This window comes from Fukomys damarensis, unplaced genomic scaffold (genome assembly GCF_012274545.1).
Source record: "Fukomys damarensis isolate Sample0158 unplaced genomic scaffold, DMR_v1.0_HiC HiC_scaffold_27, whole genome shotgun sequence".
Taxonomy (NCBI): domain Eukaryota; kingdom Metazoa; phylum Chordata; class Mammalia; order Rodentia; family Bathyergidae; genus Fukomys; species Fukomys damarensis.
In genome coordinates, this window is record NW_022900939.1 from 1,248,290 (window position 1) to 1,267,710 (window position 19,421).

Genomic DNA, 19,421 nt, shown 5'->3' on the forward strand with positions numbered 1-19,421 from the left:
TTTTTTTTTTTTTTTTTTTTGATGGTACTGGGGATAGATCTCGGGGCCTTGTGCTTGTGAGGCAGGCAGTGGCACCACAGAGCTAAATTCCCGGCCCCTCTGTTGAGTTCTTACAGTAACATTTTCTTTTCTTTTTTTTTTGTACTGGGGATCAAACTCAGGACCTGTGCTTGCAAGGCAGGCAGTGGCACCACTGAGCTAAATCCCTGGCCCTTTTTGTAGTAACATTTCCACTTAATTATCATGCTTTTTTGCTCTAGGATTTGTTTATTTATTTTTTTAGAGTTTCTGTGTCTTTATTTCTATTTTCTTTTCCGTTGGATATTGCTTTTTAAAATCTTCTAAACTATTTTTGTTCTCTAGATGCACTTTTAATAGCTTATTTAAAGTTTTTAAAAAAATATTAAGTCTAACACCTACAGTTCCTCAGAGAAAAATTGACTTACTGCCCACACTTGCCACATTTCAGCCGTTTTCTGCTTCTTCACACATCTCAGAATGTGTTTGGTTGAAAACTGAACATTTAAAATGATGCAGTAAGGAGTTGGGGTTTTAGCTCAGTGTTGCCACCACCTGCCTTGCAAGCACAAGGATCTGAGTTCGATCCCTGGTACAAAAAAAAAAAAAGATGCAGGGGCAACACTGGGAATCATAGTCCTCTGGGCGTTAGGTTTTGTTGTTGTGTTTGTTGTCCTAGTTGTAGTTTTCTAAACTAATTTTGTATTCATATTCATCATGTGTGATAGAAACTCTTCTCTTTTGGCTTAGTGGCCACCGAATGACTGGGTATAGATTTTCTTAACTGGCCTGAATCAGTAAGTTGAGCAGTCTTTGCTGAGAGGCCGTGTGTGTATGTGTATGTGTGTACACAGGTGTTGGTTGAGGAAAGATTTTAAAACTCTGCAAGACAGCTTGCAACTCTGTTAGCCCTCAGACAACCTGGGGTCAGCCAGGGCTGGGGGTTGGGGGCCCTTGAAGGTCTCTTCTCAGCAAGATGAGTGTAGCTGTCTATGTTTCTGGACAGTGTCAGAGTGTGTCAGAGTCTTCTCTGGAGACTTACACCTCAGTTTTTTTGGATTTTGGTCGTTCTTTGGTTTCTGCTGTGGGTACCTGTGCCCCAGGAGCTGTGATATCAAATGCCATGGATCGGGTCCCACAGACTCCTCTGTGGCAGCTGTTCACAGCGGCTGGGCCCTGAGTGCGGTCAGGGCAGAAAGGCCTTGCTAGCGGGCACTTCTGGGAATCTGCCAGACAAGTTGCTATGCTTTGGATTTGGTTTGAGGATATCCCCTAAAGGTTCACGTGCTGGAAGCCTGTGCCCCATGTGGCTGCGGTCCTGAGGTGGGGCCTAGTGGAGGTGTGAGGTCACTGGGGATGAATGCTGGTCTTCCACAAGAGGCCACTCTGCACCTGGCCCCTACTGCACCTCTCTACCTTGTTGTGATACAGTCTGGAGTGGGGGCACAGGTCTCAACAAGGTCAAACAGACAGAGCCACTAGACATTGGATTTTCAGTCTGTAAACCCATTAGCTAAACAAACCTCTTTATAAACTACCAAGCTGCAGGTATTTCATTGCAATAACATAAACCTGCCCGATGCACAAGTCAGTGACATGGCTGCTCAGCTGCTATTTTGCATAGGTGCTCTGGCTGGTTCCACTTAAAGACCACTGTGGCGAGGGGTCGGGAAATGGGAATAGGGCAAATTGCAACAGCACAAGACATCCCTGATTTCACCAAGATCCAGCCATTTCCCCTGAATAAATGCTCCTTGGATTCTTGCAAGCCTTTGGCTAATTTCTAGAGTTTTGAAAAGGCTGGTTTTGACAACTTTGCCAGTGTTATTATCTTTATGGCAGAATGGATTTTGGGAGGTTCTTGCCTTTTCTTTTCCAGAAGTATGCAGATCTTTTGTGTTGTGTAAGAGCTTTGACTTCTGAGGGCATTGAAATGTCAGAAACCAACATTTCAAAACTGAATCGGATCATAGCCTACAGTGTTCATGTCCACATGTCCCTAGTGTGGTCCCTGGGACATCTCTGAGGTTCACATCTTTTCTGTTAACCTCCTGGGAGCCGCACATCTAATGGGCAAACTTCTCCCAATCAGTTGGCCGGGGACAGTTGTTTGACTTCAGTGTCATACAGAATGGAGCAGAAGCTATCCCAGCGGGTCTCCAGGTACATGACCTTACTTTAGAAGCAAAATGTGCGCTCCCCAGGCCTAGGTAAACTTGAGACCCTCAGAGAAGAATCTTAACTGTTTTCTCTTCCTTTGACATCCAGAAAGAAAATACTAACTAAATTCTTCAGGCACTGCTTCATGATGAAATGCTCTTCTCATCCAGTGGATGACCATGCATGCGATGACCAGCTCCGTGATGGTGGTTAGGAACAAGTACTGTATGAGCATCATGCCAGCCATCTGGTTAGGGAGACAACAAATATCCCTCATGTCCGTTAGCTATTAAAAGTTGCACAAGAACAGCACTTACAAAACAGGGGCTTGGTGTCACTTATCATATCCTTTCCTCACAACTGTGATTGTTTTTGAGAAATTTTCATAACAACTAAGTGTGCTTTAAACTGGCCACTTCTATATGTACCAAACACCCATCAAACATTTAATTGCAAAAACAACCCTGCAAGTGGGACACCATTATTCTTATTTTACACGTGACAAGGCTGGCAAGTAGAGATCAGAGAACAGTAGCACACTCGGCTGGAGTTCTGCGGGAGTCAGCCCTGCTGCTCTTGCCTTTCTGATTTCCTGTACCCTATTTCACTAGGGTTGATCATATGGCCTGTGCTTGATGTGCTGCCATTTAGTTGCATGTTCCATTTTCTTTACTGTATATGCCTCAAGCATTGTTCCATGAATCAGGTGGAACAACCCTCTCCCCGCATCCTTAGCACCTCTAAAGTGAGTTTCTTCTCTCTTAGAAATGTGAAAACATTTTGCAATATTTCTCAATGCTCTCCACCCACAGTTCCCCACATGAAGTGCAAGGGCTAAGACAATAGGTGATTTTGAGAGCAGGAATACAGCTCCTTCTGGTCCTCTTCCCCCATCCCCTAGAATGGGCTGTGCTTATAATGCCAGCTTCTTCCCTTCGATGTCTGATAATTGTCTGATCCCCAGAGGGAGACTGTGGCCTGCAGTCCTCCTAGATGGAGAAGTTTAACTCAGCTATGACTAGGTGGATGGGTTTAATTCAGGAAGGGCAGTGCTAGCAAGCTCATTTAGCTAAAGATTTGAAAAATTGCTCTCCAACTATGATAACCAATAAAAAGCTGACAGCTTTGTCTATTTTTGGTTGATAGTGTATCTCATCCCACTTGTTTCAACACGAGAGGGGCAGATGACCATTTCTTGGCCTCCTGTACTCATCGCCTGGGGCTGCTGTGATGGAGAACCACAAATGGGTGGCTTGGTACAGCAGAAATGCACTGTTCATGGCTCTGGATGCTGAAATCCCAAACCAAGAGACTGGCAGAACCATGGCTCTGGAGGAGAGTCCCGTCTGGCTCCTTGGATTCTGGGAGCCCCGGTTTCCCTTGGTTTATGGCACACAGTTCCCGTCTCTGCCTCTGTGTTCATGTGGACATCTTCCTTGTGAACTATCTCCCTCCTTAGGGCTTGAATACTCCTTTTCCTATTAGGGTATAAGTCATACTGGGTTGATGGTCCACCCCACTGCAATAGGACCACATTTTAACTTAACTAATGACATCTTCAGTGACTCCACTCCTAAAAAAATATCATATTCTAAAATACCGTGGGTTGGGATTTCAAAAAAGTTTTTTGGAATGCAGACTGTTTGCATCTAAGGCTCCCAAATTCGTGCCCTCCCCAGTGTGCAAAATGTATGCACTGGATCTTAACCTCTCCCCAAGTGTTAACCTACTCAGGTTCCAAGCCTAACTCCAACATCTGTCCTAAATAATATCAGATCAAAAATTCTCAGACTATTATTGAAATCATTTAGGGGACAGAATCAGAGGATGGTTCATCCTGGGGGAAAAATTTCTTTCCACTTTGAGCTCGTGTAACTCAAAAACACCTTATTTGCTTCCAAGCTACAATTGTAGGAAAGCATGGGAGACCACATGGGGTAGGGTGGGGAGGAGCTAGAGGGACATGGGCCCTGGAAGAGTCCACAACAGAGGAGATTTTGTTAGATTTCATGGCCTCAGGGGCGTCCTCTGGCCCCGTCCTCAGGGTCTGCTGGCTGGTTTGTTGGCCCACAGAAGCATCCTCACCTCCCAGGCCAATGGGGCCTCACCCTTGGGGCTGCCGTTGCCGTGCCCTGTGCTGTATTAAAAGGGAAAATGTTCTGGACAGGAGATGTGGCTGTTTTTCCTGCTTCCTTCTTGTTTTCTTTCTTGCTTGTGTAAATCATCTAACAATTCATTCTTTATTCTGGTTTTTATGCTTACATATTTAATATGTGATTTATATATAGTACAGAGTATGTGCCTATTTTTGTTTTCTTTGGAACGGATAGGTCATTGATTTAAGGACATTTATTCCCATTCCATCTTTCTTCCAATGCCTGGTTTTATCACCTCCCATAATACATCATGTTTCTACCAATACTTGGGTTTATTTCTCATCTCTCTATTCTGCTCTCTGATTAATTTTTGCTTTAGTACATGATACAATGTACTTTTATTTATTTTTATCACAATAACCTGATAAGTTTTAATATCTGATGTAACAAGTTCTCTGGCCTTCCTCCAACATTATGTGACTCCTAAGCTTTCGTTTTGGACAATTTTCACAGTTATTCTTGTAGTTGTATGTCCTTTAGAATAATTTTGTTGCATTACTACCAAAACGTTGTTGAGATTCCAAATGTAATTGCATCACAATTGTGTATTAATTTGTAGAAGCTTGCAATTTTATGACATAATGCATTGCATCTAAGAATATGTTTTTAAAAAACTGTTTGGTCCTTTCTTAGGTCCTCATTATATTTTTATAGTTTCATTGTTATTTCAGTTTGGTTCTTATTTTTCCCATTTCAATATCTGAGTCATTATGTGTAGCATCAAAATAATTTATAATTTTTGTACGTTTTTGTTTTATCCACCTACCCTACTTTGAAATGTTTTATTATCTTTGGTGCTTTTTTTGAGGTTTTTTTTCTAGCTATCCTGTCATTTTATCTTTAGATAATGGTAAATTTTTATCTCTCTTTGAGGTTTCTGGTGTTTCCAAATTTTGGAGGGAAACTAATTTTTTAGTATGCAAATGATAAAAATTTGGAGGAAATGCTGTTGTTTACTTTTGTATTCCTGCGCCAAAACTGGTTGACAGTTTCAGTAAGCTTTTTCTATGCCTAATTCTCTTCAACATACGTTATTCATAATAGGTTTTTCACTTATATCTAAAATTTTGATTAAGTTATTATTAAAACTGGTACTTACATTTGACCAAGAGTATTCCTCTCCTTTCTCTTCAAAAATTGCAAATTCAATACCTAATACCAGTAAGCCAATTATAGCTGTGAAGACACTTAAGATGTTCATTACAGTTGCTAAAATAATCTGTAATAGACATACAAAGAGAAACTGGTTACGGATCACATAAACAGATTTTGATAAAACAGTCTGTCACACTGCCTAGAACACTGAAGTTGGAATTTTTATTTTTTATTTGTCTTTCTGGAGTCATATAGTGGTTAGTATCAGGATTCTACCTCAAATTTGTCTAGAAGCCAGTAGGATAAAAAATTTTTTTTACAGGAGAAAATTTATTAAGTGAGTCAATACATAATTACATAATGCCTACAGTGTGGTAAACATCATGCTAAATGTAGTGTCAGGTTTCTACTGGTGAAGCTTATGATTTAATAGGGAAGATGGAATGCTAAACCGAATTTTATCTAATGAAATTTAATGAATGTTATGGCATGGCGCAGATAACTTGGTGGGCTACAGTCCTTACTTCGTGGGAAAGCACTTGCATAGCACAAGCAAGGCCCCGTGAGCCATCTCCACTATCACAAAATAAGCAAACAGAAAAACAAAACTCCTTTCAGTGGTTTTCAAACTTGCTTTGAGACAGAAACTGCATTGTTTTTTTATGGCCACAGAAATGAGTTGTTAAAAAATCATAATTTATATATGAATAAAATGCATATAATAGCATTTATGATAGTTAAATTAAGATGTAACAAATTGAAGATAGGGTGTGTGTTCAAAAAGGTCTTTGCCACAGCTTCTGCTAAGTGTAGTTTTATACAGAAATTGTCTTGAGTGGTCTGAACTTTATGCAGATCCTGCAATGAAGCTCCCTGCAGTATTTGCACCTTGAGAAATGTCAGCTCCATGGAAGGAAGGAAGGCATGTTGCAGCTAGGGCCGCCCCTGCATGTGCATTAAAAAAGACACTCTTGTACATTTTTTTATTAAACATTGGCTACACATACTAAAAAAGAGAAGAAACTGCATTATTTTGAATGATGCTGAAGGCTCTGCATGAGCTGCGAAGGAAGTGGTGCCCATTTAAGAAGGGGCTGTGTTTTGTGTGTATGTATGAGAGGAGAAGAGGTGTTTTTTTTGTAGAAATGAGGAAGAAGATCTGATTTGCTGCTAGTCAAAGAAAGGGAGAACTTAAGTGGACATAGGAATTTTCCATTGTCTAATAGGAAGCCCTCTACATATTTTAAGGGCTCCCCTCATTGGTTTTTATGAAAGTTATTCTAATGTCTACCATGAATGCCAGAGGAAGGAGATCCTTTCTCTCTTCATATCTCGCAGCACTATGACAGTGGCACCACCAATGAAATGCTCCTACAAGGATTATCTGTCTTGAGCAAGTGACTTAAAAGTGAAGAAAATACTGGAATTAGTTCCAAGCCAAAGCAGCTGTAATGTCTCACAGTGGGCAGTGGTGATTCTGGGTATCAGAAGGCAGCTATGATTTCTTGGTTTGAAATATCCAAGTCCTTTACCTCCCACAGCTACCATGAGCCTGACATCTCAGTAGATCCCATCTTTGCTGAAAAGAGTCAGGTTCAGTTCATGGTGATGGAGAAGAGTGGGAAAGTGCATTATGACAGAGTACTGTGCGTACAAAATTTTAGGAGCATGGAGAGCAGGTGTTTAGGGAAGCATCTGGCATTTGGAAATACAGAGTGGTGGCTGAAAATACAGAGTGCTCAAGTGTAGATGGATAGGAGGGCAGAGGTAAGGGGAAAAAATGAGAATCAAGACTTGTCATGTAGAGGTACAAGATCCCAACAATGAATGTAACTGTACTGTATCCCTAAAATTTACCAATAAACTCAATTAAAGCTGAAAAAAAAAGAGTAGATGGATAAAATGTGGCTAGGGAGGTCGCAGAGGATGTAAAAGAGGAAGAATCATGATTAGTATGATGTGATAGGATTTTAGATTTTATCCTTATGGATATGTACTATTGGAATTGTCATACAGGAAGCTATGGAGAAAAACTCCTACTTAGTACAAGGCCAGTTGTGATATATTCCAGAAATGCAGTCATGGTGTCTCTGCTTATGGAGACAGCAAGACTTATGAACCAAGATCACTTATATAAGAACATTTATGCTTCAGAATTACTTTTGAAGGGTTCTTCTTCTAGCATGAAGCTATAAAGAACTCTGAACCTACTCCCCAGCCAAAGTTTGAAAACTGTGAAAATAATTTTGATCATTTAAAAATCTCTGGAAAGAGTCCTAGGGGTATACAGCTAGTGAAGAAACAATTATTCTAATAACATTTCATGTTTCCTAAAAATAAGACCTAGCTGGAAAATACTCAGCCTTGAAAACTAGAGATCAAAAACTTTATCAAAAATCCCAGCCAGCCAACTTGGTTTATGTAAGTACACTCTGATGTTTCCACAGAGACAAAATTGCCCACATTTCCTAACGAGCATTTCTCAGAATGTGTTCTCATTGTTAAGAGTCATACAACTATATTTATAATAGCCATAAATGCGGAATTGATCCAAATGTCCTTTGCCTTACTTATGTTCCTGTTTGCTGAGACAAAATACCGAGAACCCAAATTAAAGAAGGGATGATTTATTTGGTTCATAGCTTGTACAGGTTTCAGTTCATAGTTGGCTGGCTCCAAGGCAGGGTGGCATGGCAGAGGGGGATAGCAGAGGTGAAACAGTTCATGGTGGGCATAAGGCAACAAGCAGCAAGAAACAAGCAATACGTTACAAACCGCAACACTTTCTGTTCCTTATTTCTTATCCAGGCTACCCACCCTGGCACTTATGCCTAGGGTGGAGCAGTTTTAATCTTAACATAGAATTATGAGTTAATTTCAGGGCTGAGGATTTAGCTCAGTGGTGCTGTGCCTGCCTGGCAAGTGCAAGGTCCTGGGTTCAATCTCTGGTACAAAGAAAAAAAGAATTAATTTCAACATCACATCCTTGTTCCCAGCAGCACACACCCTAGATCCAGCCACCTCCAAAAAGTCCCACCTAAAACTGCATAAGGCTTTGGTGGAAACATTTAAATATAAGTTGTAACATCCATCAACTGATGAATAAGCAAAACATGGAAATAGGCTTTGTGCAACTCTGCAAGTGAGAAGAGTCAGGGGAATAGCAGTGAATCTATAATCCAGGAAGAGAATACAAAGAGCAACTCTGGGAACCAACAAACAAGTGAAAGGAAGACTAAAGAGCATGGAGAATCAGAAAAAACAACTCAGAGAAAAGTCCCAACAACTTCAGTCCCAGCTCCCCAACACTTGGGTGTGGGAAATCCATCACCAAAAGCATTTGGCAAACCAGGGCATGCAATTTATGCCAGTAGTAGCAGCAGACGGGCAGTCCTAATTGCGGGAGAATTCTATAATTCTTAACAAGCTTTACATCCAGTTTGGGGATTTGGTTTGAGAACAACTCCTTCTGCACTGCAAGCTAGCTTTGGCGAAGAAATTCAGTGCACTGCTGAGAAAATCCTCAGGGCTGTAACCAAAGCCATACTGAGAAGTTCCAGTTGTTAGGACTAAACTGCTCTGGGGCTCAGACAAATGGAGTAATCACAGTTTAGGGTCCCCTTGAATGCCCCACTGCGTTACTGGTGAGTGATGGTCATACGGGACAGTTGTAGGTGGGAGAGTATCTGATGTGACAGCTGCAGAGGTTTGAGCTGGGGAGAATGTGGGCTGTGATGAGGAGAGGAGAACACAATGGTCACTGGTTCTGTCCTCTGTGATGAGGGGCAAGACCAGTTGCATGTGGTTTCAGGAGGAAGTCAGGTCTGAGAGTGCTGAGATCATGGTGATCGAGTCGCTCATTCCTATTGCTCATGGACTGCAAGAGTAATCTCAGAGGGTGCACCCCATGTACACTCCCTCCACCTCAAACTTGGTGGTTTGATGGCTCCTCTAATTTAGAGATAGCCTATGGATACATCATGGCTTAGGCATCTGCCACACCGCTGGATGCACTGACCGGAGTCCTCCATACTAGATTTATGTCCACCTGGTGTGGCCCACATAACACTGAGACCCGGTCAGTGTGAGGGGCTTGCTGAGGCCCAGGCATTTGTTGTCTCTTGGTGTGTGTTCTAATAGCAACTGGAGCCCTAATGCTAACCCAGGCAATGTGGTCCAGGTATGAGCGCAGCTTGGTCAGCAAGAAGGACTTGCTACAACACTGACATTCACCACACTCCTGTGTGCATACTTAGAAAGCCTCCATGGGGAATATGGTGACGATGCAGTCAGCATTTCCCCAACCTGGACATCAGGAAATGCAGGGACAGCCTGCACAGCATCTCATGGGGTCACAGGTGTGGATTTCAGCATCTGATAACCCAGAAAGAAGTGTCCTCAACCCAAATACTTGGATAGGAGGAATTGTGACTTAATTTTTTTCTCTTTTCCTTTATCTACCTTATATTATTTTTATTTGTCATCATTTTTACTTTTATTTTAAATTATTTGATAAGATTCTCCATCGCTCTCTCTCTCTCTCTCTCTCATTCCATCTCTCCTCTTCACTTTTATTAAGTTTTTTGATTCAAGGTCTCAAAGGTTGGCCTCAAACTCAGTATGTAGCCCTCGAACTCAGTATGATCCTCTTGTCTCAGCCTTCCAAACTGTGGGATTAAATTTTATTAGTTTTAAAAGTTTTAGTTTGATTTAGTTTATATCATTATTGTTGTTGCAGTTGCTGTTTTTAATTGGTTTGCTGTTTTTCTATACCTGGTTTGTTTTACATCCTGGTTGTAACTATCATTTGCTTTCTTCTTCCTGAGTGTTTCTGGGGATGAAGCCTGGCTCTTGGAGCATGTTGGGTAGGCACTTTGCTGCTGACCTACATTCCAGTCCAGTGAGAGAAATTGCACCTTATTATAGTCATGATCAGGTTCCACACCAACTTGTAAAGTATTTCAGCTTAAAGAACAGGCGAGACCAAAGCCTGTAGCTGATGACTCTGCCCCAGATAAGCATGGCTGTGTGAGTGGGGGCTGAAGTTCTGCTCCTGAACACTCACTCCCATAGCGACAGCAGAGAGAAATAGTACTACTGTGGTGGGCACTGCCCATAGGAGGGCCCTAAGCATAGGTGACTCCTACATTCTTCCGGGCAGTACATTGTTCACCATACTGGAGGAGTAACCACAGACAGCACACTTGTCTGAATTGCCAGAGGGACCCCGCTCCTGCAAGATCTACAGAGAAACTGGGCCTTCAGCTTGCAACATGATATGCATTGTATCTAAACCCACCAATCAGAGTCAAAGACGCCACAGGGAAAATATACAAAGAAGTCCAGTTGGAATGAAGCTCAACACTACACAACAAACCAATATCTCAGATCAAGATAAGACTGTTCCTTAAGGAGGATCTTACATAAAAGTGGAAGAGATATCCTGTCCCATAGAAGTGCAGATCTCAATGCAGAAATACAAAAAATATGAAAAAAAAACCAAGGAAACATTGTTCCTCCAGAGATTCATAACTCTAGTAACTGCTTCCAAAGATACTGAAATGGATAAGATGCTGGACAAAGAATTTAAAATGATTTAAAAATGTTAAATAAATTCAAAGAGGACACTAATAGTGAATGAATAAAGGAATATAATGTAGGCTAGGAAAGAGCCATTCAATAATATTTTGAAAAGGAACTAAATGGAAATTTTACAAATGAAAAGCTCAAAAAGTCAAATAAAAAACTCAGTTGAAAACCTGACCAATAGATAAGACCAAGTGGAAGAAAAGATATTAGGGCTTGAAGAAAAGGTTATTGAATTATCACACTTGGACAGTAATAAAGAAGAAAAAAGAAACAGTGAACAAAAAACACAAGATCTACAGGACACAATTTAAACATAAAATACGTGTACAACAGAAATAGGCGAGTAAACATAGTTACAAGCTAATGGCATAAGAAACCTATTCAGTGAAATAATAGAAAAATTTCTAAATCTTGGGAAAGATTTCTGTCCAGGTATGGAAGGCATTTAGAACTTCAAATAGATATGACCAGAAAAGAAACTCTCCATAGCACGGTATAGTTAAACTGCTAAAAGTAAGGAGCAAAAAAAGATTATTAGAAGCTGTAGGTGAGAAATGTCAAGTCACACAGAAAGGCAAACCCATAAGAATAACACATTTCTCAGCAGAAACTCTAAATACCAAGAGGTCAGGGAATGTATTTTTAAGACACAAGAGAAAATACTGCCAACCTAGATTACTATGTTTAGTAAAGTTATCTTTAAGAATAAAGTAGAAATAAAAACTTTGTAAAATAAGCAGACTAAAGGAATTTATGAACACTAAGCCAGTATTACAGATACTTAAAGGAATCCTACACCATAAGAGGAAGCAAGATAAACAAAGTCACAAGAGTACAAGAAAGAATAAAACTCATTATAACAGTAAATAGGCAAATACAAATTAGGAAAAAAAATGCTATTCATTCTACTGAAATCTTTAAGATTAAATAATAGAGAAAGAAATGAATGTGTTATTCAAATACCCAGAAGAAAAACAACAAAATTATAGGAACTAGTAGACACCTTCAATAATAAACCTGGAAGCACACATGCTTTCCTCAGGAGCCTTTCATAAGCATAGAGTCTGCTGTCATATGCCAGGAACTGTTGTTTTTTTAATTTGTTTTTTGGTACCGAGGATTGAACTCAGGTCCTTGCGCTTTTGAGGCAGGTGGTGGCATCACTGAGCTAAATCCCTGGCCCACCAGGAACTGTTCTTTATGCTTATTTACTCAATTAATCCCTACGATTCAAGGCAGGTACTGTTATTACTCGTGTATTTTCAGATGTGATGGAAGCACACAGTAAAGTAATTTGCCCACCACCACACGGCCAGCAGTAAGGAAATCACAATGTGAAGACGTTCAGTACGTTTTCTCCGACCCGTGACCTTACCCATAAGGGGCCAGTGAGAGTGAAAAGCCCTAAGCAAGGAAGGGACCGTACTTTGGTGGATAAAATATAAGGACCTCTGAGTTTGCATTCTAATAATGGTTCCTAAATCTGGGTTTTTTCTTCTCATCAGTTTTTTTCTTATTGCCATTTTAAAAATTAAACACTGCCCTTCAAACTTAGCCTAGTTACTTTTTCTCCTTTCTCACTGCTTTGAATGAGGTCACAGTTTCATTCGGTCATAGATATCACTTTAGAGAGTGTGGGATGGTTTATTATATAGAAACTTTCGTATCTGTCTCCTTATTGCTCACACTGCAACCTCTTCCAGCACCCACACAAAAAAGATGTTCTGGAATGCATGCTTATGAAAATTAAATGATTCTTTTCCATTCAATCATCTGGAAAAGTTTTCTCCCCTCAAAAATAGTTGGTTCAAAAGCCATCATATCTCTTACTCTGCACCAGTAACATTGTTATTATTGGAGCTGCTCCAAATGGTCCAACGTACCCTATGTGATCTCGAAGGAACTTTCTGGATCACAGTGCTGGATCCGGACATGATGAACTGGGAACAGAAACAAATGTTTATAAACACCCAGACCTAACAATGATCCCATAAATAAGATCTTTTTCCTAATTCCAGTGGCATTCCTGGTATCTAAAATAGCAGTGTATTTTCTGAAGAAAGTGCTCGGAACACAACTCCATTTTATTACTGTGGTGATCACTAGTAGGATCTGTAAGAAACAGGCCTGTGATCTCTCTATTGCAGAGATGAACAGATATTTCAGTCTCTGGTCATTGATGAGGACTTTGATAGGTGATGGGCCTTTGGGATTTCACAATGATTTTATGAGGAACGAACAGCAGGCACTGCCCCTGTTCTGACTGTTATTTGTTGAACCATGACTGGGATTATTAGAAAATAATCCCCAATGGCTAGCATGGCAGATTTCACTTGCAAGAACTTATGTTCCTTCTATAATGCTGTGGGAAATATTTCATCACGGAAGATGGTTTCAGAAAGCATTTGATTGGAGGGTGTATAGGTTTCCTTTCACAAGCATTATGTCCTAAGTGCTATTGTCACCTGCTGGCACTGCTTAAAACTGTCTTTTCTGGTATATGAAGAACTTATTTTTCCTCCAGTGGTTTCTCTTATACCTGCCAGCAGCAGTCACAAAAGATGACTGGACTACACTAAAAAAGGGGTCAGGAATCCTAGAATCTCAGTCCTGGAAAATGAGATGCTATCATGGATACAGAACCTCCTTGACTTGATTAAAAAACCACCTCTGACATTTTACTGCTGTGTCATTCTAGAAGAGCTACTTAAATTCTCCAGGCCTTGGGTTCCTCTTTTATAAAATGTGGATAAACGATAGTTATCACATGAGGTTGTTGTGGCAATTGGGTAAAATGCACATGAAATATCTTTGGAAGGTGCCTGATACAAAAGAGACGTAAAGTTGAATAATTAGTATTTGTGGTTAAATTATAAAAAATATTTTAAAAACGTAAAAACTCTTTTTGGTACCTGGGATCGAACTAGGGACCTTGTGCTTACAAGGCAGGCGGCGGCACCACTGAGCTATATCTCCGGCCCTGTGGTTAATTTTTGACATAAACACCTTATCTATGTCTTGGGCTTCACGTCCTTTCTAAATGCTCTTTTTCTTTTTTTTTTTTTTGGTGCCGGGGATTGAACTCGGGTCCTTGCGCTTGGAAGGCAGGCCACTGAACCACTGAGCTAAATCCCCAGCCCTCTAAATGCTCTTTAATGCTGACTCTTTGCATTATTTCAGTTTGAATATTTTCTCTTAATTACACACACCCATTTCCAGAAAGTTCCCACGCTGGTAAAGGGCTTCCGCTCGAGGACTCTGGCTGTGTAAAGGCCTCTGAGGAAATGCTTGTCCTTTGGGACAGTGACTGCCTGGCCCTTTCTGGGGGAAACTGCTGTTCTCGTGCACCTCAGGGGCTTTTTCACAAAGCACAGGGACCACAGGGTTACCCTCCAAGTTACCCTCTCTTGAAACCTGTTTTGGGTTGAGGAATGTAGAAAGGTGGTAAGGATTTCCTGAAGCCCTTTCTCCTCTGTGGAGAAATCTGACCGTAGATTAACTTTTCAGTTGTGTTCAGGTGGAAACTTGTTACAATAGGGATGCTGGTTGTGCTGGGAGGCTGCATGGCTTGTGCCTAAAACAACCCCTGACTGATGAATTGCTTCTGGATGGAATAAGCTGTGAAGTAGAGCAACCTGTGGGGAAGCAAGGACTTCAGGATTCCCTGAATAATGGGGTACGTCCCTGCTTGGCACCTTGGCAATTATACCGGAGCTGTTGCAACACCCTTACTCAAAATGCCCATTTCAGTCATCTCTGTTTAATTTTCCCAAGTTCCTCTCAGGTTCCTCAGGTCTCTTCTTTTCTCTTTCCTTATAAAACCTCTCTAAAAATTGTCTCTCCTACCCCTGTCCTGAGCCTCAAGCCTTTGGATTTTTAATACACAGAAGAAAAGCTTTCTAGTTATCCAGAGCTCCACTCTATTCATCTTCAAGTGTCTCCTTCAGCATCTTTTTTGCATGTACATTTCAGCCTCTCAAGGATCTCTCGGAAACATGCAACAAACGTAAAAGAGGCACTTCCAGTCTGTCTTAAAACTGAAGTGAGCAATTTAAGTTAGGGATTGGTCTTTAGTCTACTGCTCTGTCACCTGAGTAATTTACTTTATTCATTAAGAAAAACCCAGAAATAAATAATACCATTGTTTACTCACGAACAACGCTGATGAAAACGAGTAAGCTACTAAAGCAATGATAGTGGCAAAATCTTCATCATCTAGTTGCAAGAAAAAAATCCAAAAACCTCCCAGGGCACAGTGAAACAAGGCAATCATTATTTGCGAAGCCTGAAAAACAGAGAGCCAACATTGTCATGCGGGATGAGTCTATGACGTGAGTATCAGAGAGGTTTCAAGGATGTCCAGGTTACCCTGGTATTTCTGAAGCAGGGTTGAAAGAATTCCGTGCAAGAAAAGAACAGAAGCAGAGGGAGAAATGGCTGCCCCTGTAGGGTGGGGAGGGGTCTTCTCATTTATGGGGATATTTGCTTTTGTTTCACAGCAGCCTTTGAGGACTATTAACATGTAAGTTTCTAGTTGGTTCTAGTTAAGTAAAAAGGGAGGACACACGACTCAAAGGAGCAATATCAGCTCTGAGGATCTCTAAGACTCTTTCTTGACAGCTTTTTTATGTTCTGATGCCCATTCTTTCTCAGATCCACTTAGGGCATTTTAAGTGGATTTAAGTGATTTCAATCAAAGCAGCAATAGGCCAACAGGTACCCACAGCATCGGTCATCGTATCCACTTGACAATTAAAGTCTTTCGTGCTGAGGCGGCTCTGTGTGGGTCACTCGCAAGGAGACACAAATATCCATTCAGAGATTTGCCCACACAGCTCTGCCCTAGACTTTCTTGATACAAGTTTTCCAGTCGTGGTCCTTCTAAATCCCTGGCTGTCCAGCTAAATATCTGGCCATTTCTTCTTCCAAGCAAAATAAGCAACCAGGGGCATTGCTTGAATTTCTGCCCACTGGAAAGAGTTTCTTTCATCTCTTTTATGGCTTTGTGTGCCAGGTAACAGCCAGCTCACAATGGGCGGCTCAGGTCCTGTGGTAGCTTGGTTAAATATTCAATCTCTGTTAAGTCCCACAAAATCACTACCAATCTGTCCTCCAGAATGACTCTGGGTGCTGAAATCTGTGTTACTGAGTGTTCTCTGGAGAAGCAGAACAGACAGGACAAATATATGGCAGGCTGGAGGGCCCAGAGAGCACTGCGTGGTTCCGTTTTAAGTGCTGGCATGCTGGAGACTGTGGAGAGCCGGGGTCCTTGTTCCCGCGTGAAGACCGGCATGCTGGAGACCCGGGAGAGTTGCTGGTGTGGATGAGATTCTCGGTCAGTCTGATGGAGAATTCCTTTCACTAAACAGGGCCAGAGAAGTCAGCCTTTGCTCTTTTGCCTAGTCAGCTGACTCAGTGAGGCCCATCTGCTTCACTCAAGGCGCACTGATAATGTTAATCTTTACCACAACACACTCACGGAAGTGACAGAATACTGTCCTAGCCAATATCTGCACCCCCACGGGCCGAGACAAAATGCCATGTAAAATGAACTACTGCAGAAACTCAAGAAGATGAGTCTCCCTTGAGGATGACATGAGGCACACGAGGCCAGGCATTTACTGTTGATGTCTGCTTTGATCTGATAGACAGGGATGGAAAATCGAGATGCATTTGGATGGCCTGCTCACTTACCATGGTCTTTAGTTTCAGCTCCTTTCTGGGCCATGAAGCCACTGTGTTTGGTGAAAATCACAAGGGTTTAGTAGGAGGGACTAATAAAGGCTCTACACCCTTCATTGTCCCTGAGGCAACAGCTCTCTCGGGCAGGTCAGCGATGACTAATGATAGGTCTACACGCCTTCTCAAACACCTTGTCACTACCTCCTTGAAGCCACATGAGGAGGTAAAGAGCAAGCCTCAGGACTGGGATAGGGTAGGAAACCAGGGGCTCCTGGCCCTGACTGTAGGCGGTGCTTCCCTGGTGCAGGCCCCACATCTGATAGCGTCCCAGGCAGGTCCCAGGCACCTGAGATACTCAGGCATAACATATCGGGAGTTTTCCTGGTGCTGGATTTAATGTTGCTGGCTTAGAACTCCATGTAATTCAAGCTCCCATAAATATTGGTGGATACCACAAAAGGTTACAGCATTTTAAATGTGAGGAGAGGTGAGGGGGAGGTTGGGGATGCATTATAGGACTGACTCCCTGAATAGAAAGCAGGAGAGCACACGGAGAGCACAGTACCTCATGCCCAGGGCCTCTTGATTGTGGGACCCCCATCTGACCTCCTCATTCTGATCTATAGCTTTGTTTCAGCAAGGTTTGCAAACAGGCAGCAAATGAACGACTGAAGCATCAGCAACCTCAGAACGTTTTTCTAAAATCCTGGGTAGGCTGTGATAATGTTGAAATATTCAGGCATGGATTACTGATCTGTAATTTGTCTGATTGTCTTCACCTCAAAGCACTTTCACCAACTTTACTCATTGGAGGAGCTCACTGTGAATGAAGTCAGTGTTTTCCTCTTCCTCCTCCTTCTCTTGTTTTTTTTTTTTTGGTAACAGGGATTGAACTCACAACCTTGTACTTGCATGGCCGGTGCAGTGCCAGCCCCAATGCTTTCTTATTAGTAGTGAGAAGCAATACTGCTTGCTTATTTATTAACTCAGCAGCACTAAGTCCTTACCCCCAGGGCACTGGTCTCCTCTCTTATGAAATATCTTCTTGGCATTGTAACTAAGGAATGGCTTATGAGTTATAGAGGATGAATGGACTGCTTTTCTGTAGAGAAATATAGAATAAATTAGACAACCTAGAAAATCTGGATAAATTCCTAGAACTGTAAAAACTAAATAAGACTAAAACGTTGAGAAATAGAAACTCTGAACAGATAAACAGTAAGGGAAGAGATTCAATCAGTAAACTAAAATTAATAAAAAGTCTCCCATCAAAGTAAAGACAGGAACTCATAGCTTCTCAGCTGAATTCTACCATTGTTTAAAGAACTAACCCCATGTTTTTCAAACCCTTCCAGAGAATTGAAGGGCAATATTTTCAAATTGCTTTCATGAGGTTCACATTACTCTGATACCAAAGTCAAACAAGAACTCTACATAATAATAATAAAAAAAGTTATTGGGCCATTTAGCTCAATTGCACTGCGCCTGCATTGCAAGCACAAGGTCCTGAGTTTGATCTCTGGTACCAACCTCCCCCTCCAAAAAAGAAAATTATTGATCAATATCTGCAATGAACTTTGATGCAAAAATCCTCAAGAAACAACTAGCAAACCAAATCCAACAGCACTTCCAAAAGGGCATATCCAGGAATGGCAGACAAAGGCCAGTGTCTGAGTTGACAAGGCCCCATTTTTTTGCTGGGATTACGATGAAAACCTGTTATGTGGTCTGCTTTCCTTGGCTGTTGATGAACCTTTCCCTTGCCTTCCCAGTTCTCACCCACCTCTTGGGGCACAGAGCTTTCCTGGCTATCACTGGAATCCACAGCAGAATCCAGATGTACCGACCGGCCCTTGGAGGCACCTCTGCCTGCCTCCCAGCGCAGGTCCCAAACCACACTCTGGTCATTTCTGACCCCTATTTCTGATCAGTTTCAGTTCCATCACTGGAACACACACACAGAGACACATAGATGCACACACACACACACACACACTTTTTTTGTATGCTTGTGTCATTAATCTTTGTAACTGGGGACTCTGAGCCTGGTGGCGCAGTTGTGGATGCCCCGACTGTCCAGTGAGAGATCCGCGTGTGTGACAAAGCCGCTGCAGTGTGCAGACACATGGTCTGGCTCTCCCCGCAGGGTGTGGGAGGCCGTCTGTCTTATGACCAGGCTGGCACTGACAAAGCAGTGGGTGTCTGGCTTGCTTGGCCTGTGTTGTAACCCCACACACCTCCACGCATTCAGGTGAGACCCTGCACGGGGCGACTTCAAATCTAGGCCGTGTATTTTATTTTGTTTTTATTATTTATTTATTTATTTATTTATTTATTTATTTATTGGTTTTTTGAGACAGGGTCTCACTGTGTAGTTGAGACTGATGTGGAACTCACTATGTAGTCCAGGCTAGTCTCGAACTCACAGTGATCCTCCTGCCTCAGCCTCCCGAGGGCTGGGATTACAGGCGTGCGCCACCATGCCCATAGGAGGCTGTGTATTTTAAAGGATGGCCTTAGGGACCCTGGGGAAGCAGCTCACAGCACACAAAGGGCTCCATCCGCCCTGGCCCGGCCGCGCCCCCTCCCACCGGCCCTTACTCACGACAGGGTGGGCGGGTCCCCGGGTGACAGCGCCACCACCTACACGTCCGCGTCCCCACGGAGGCGTGGGGTGACCATGGGTCTCCTCTCAACGACCGTGCAGGGTAAACGGTCCCC

The 19,421-nt window shown here is 42.1% G+C and overlaps 1 protein-coding gene across 3 annotated transcripts in view; it reads right to left on the reverse strand.

Annotated features, from left to right (window-relative positions):
* The window catches only part of LOC104868317 (B-lymphocyte antigen CD20-like), a 25,159-nt gene extending 5,744 nt beyond the window's left edge, over positions 1 to 19,415 (reverse strand). Inside the window, exons 1-6 of one of the 3 annotated variants that reach the window (XM_010633052.2) lie at positions 19,306 to 19,415; positions 17,708 to 17,802; positions 15,172 to 15,303; positions 12,902 to 12,958; positions 5,434 to 5,553; positions 2,302 to 2,425 (exon numbers count right to left, since the gene is read on the reverse strand). In XM_010633052.2, coding sequence (XP_010631354.1) covers positions 2,302 to 2,425; positions 5,434 to 5,553; positions 12,902 to 12,958; positions 15,172 to 15,303; positions 17,708 to 17,752 — 478 coding nt within the window. In that variant the 5' untranslated portion in view covers positions 17,753 to 17,802; positions 19,306 to 19,415. Of the gene's footprint in view, positions 1 to 2,261; positions 2,426 to 5,433; positions 5,554 to 12,901; positions 12,959 to 15,171; positions 15,304 to 17,707; positions 17,803 to 19,305 lie in introns of all 3 variants that reach the window. The other 2 variants (XM_010633053.1, XM_010633054.1) reach the window with 2 other exon arrangements.
* Positions 19,416 to 19,421: the final 6 nt, after the last annotated feature.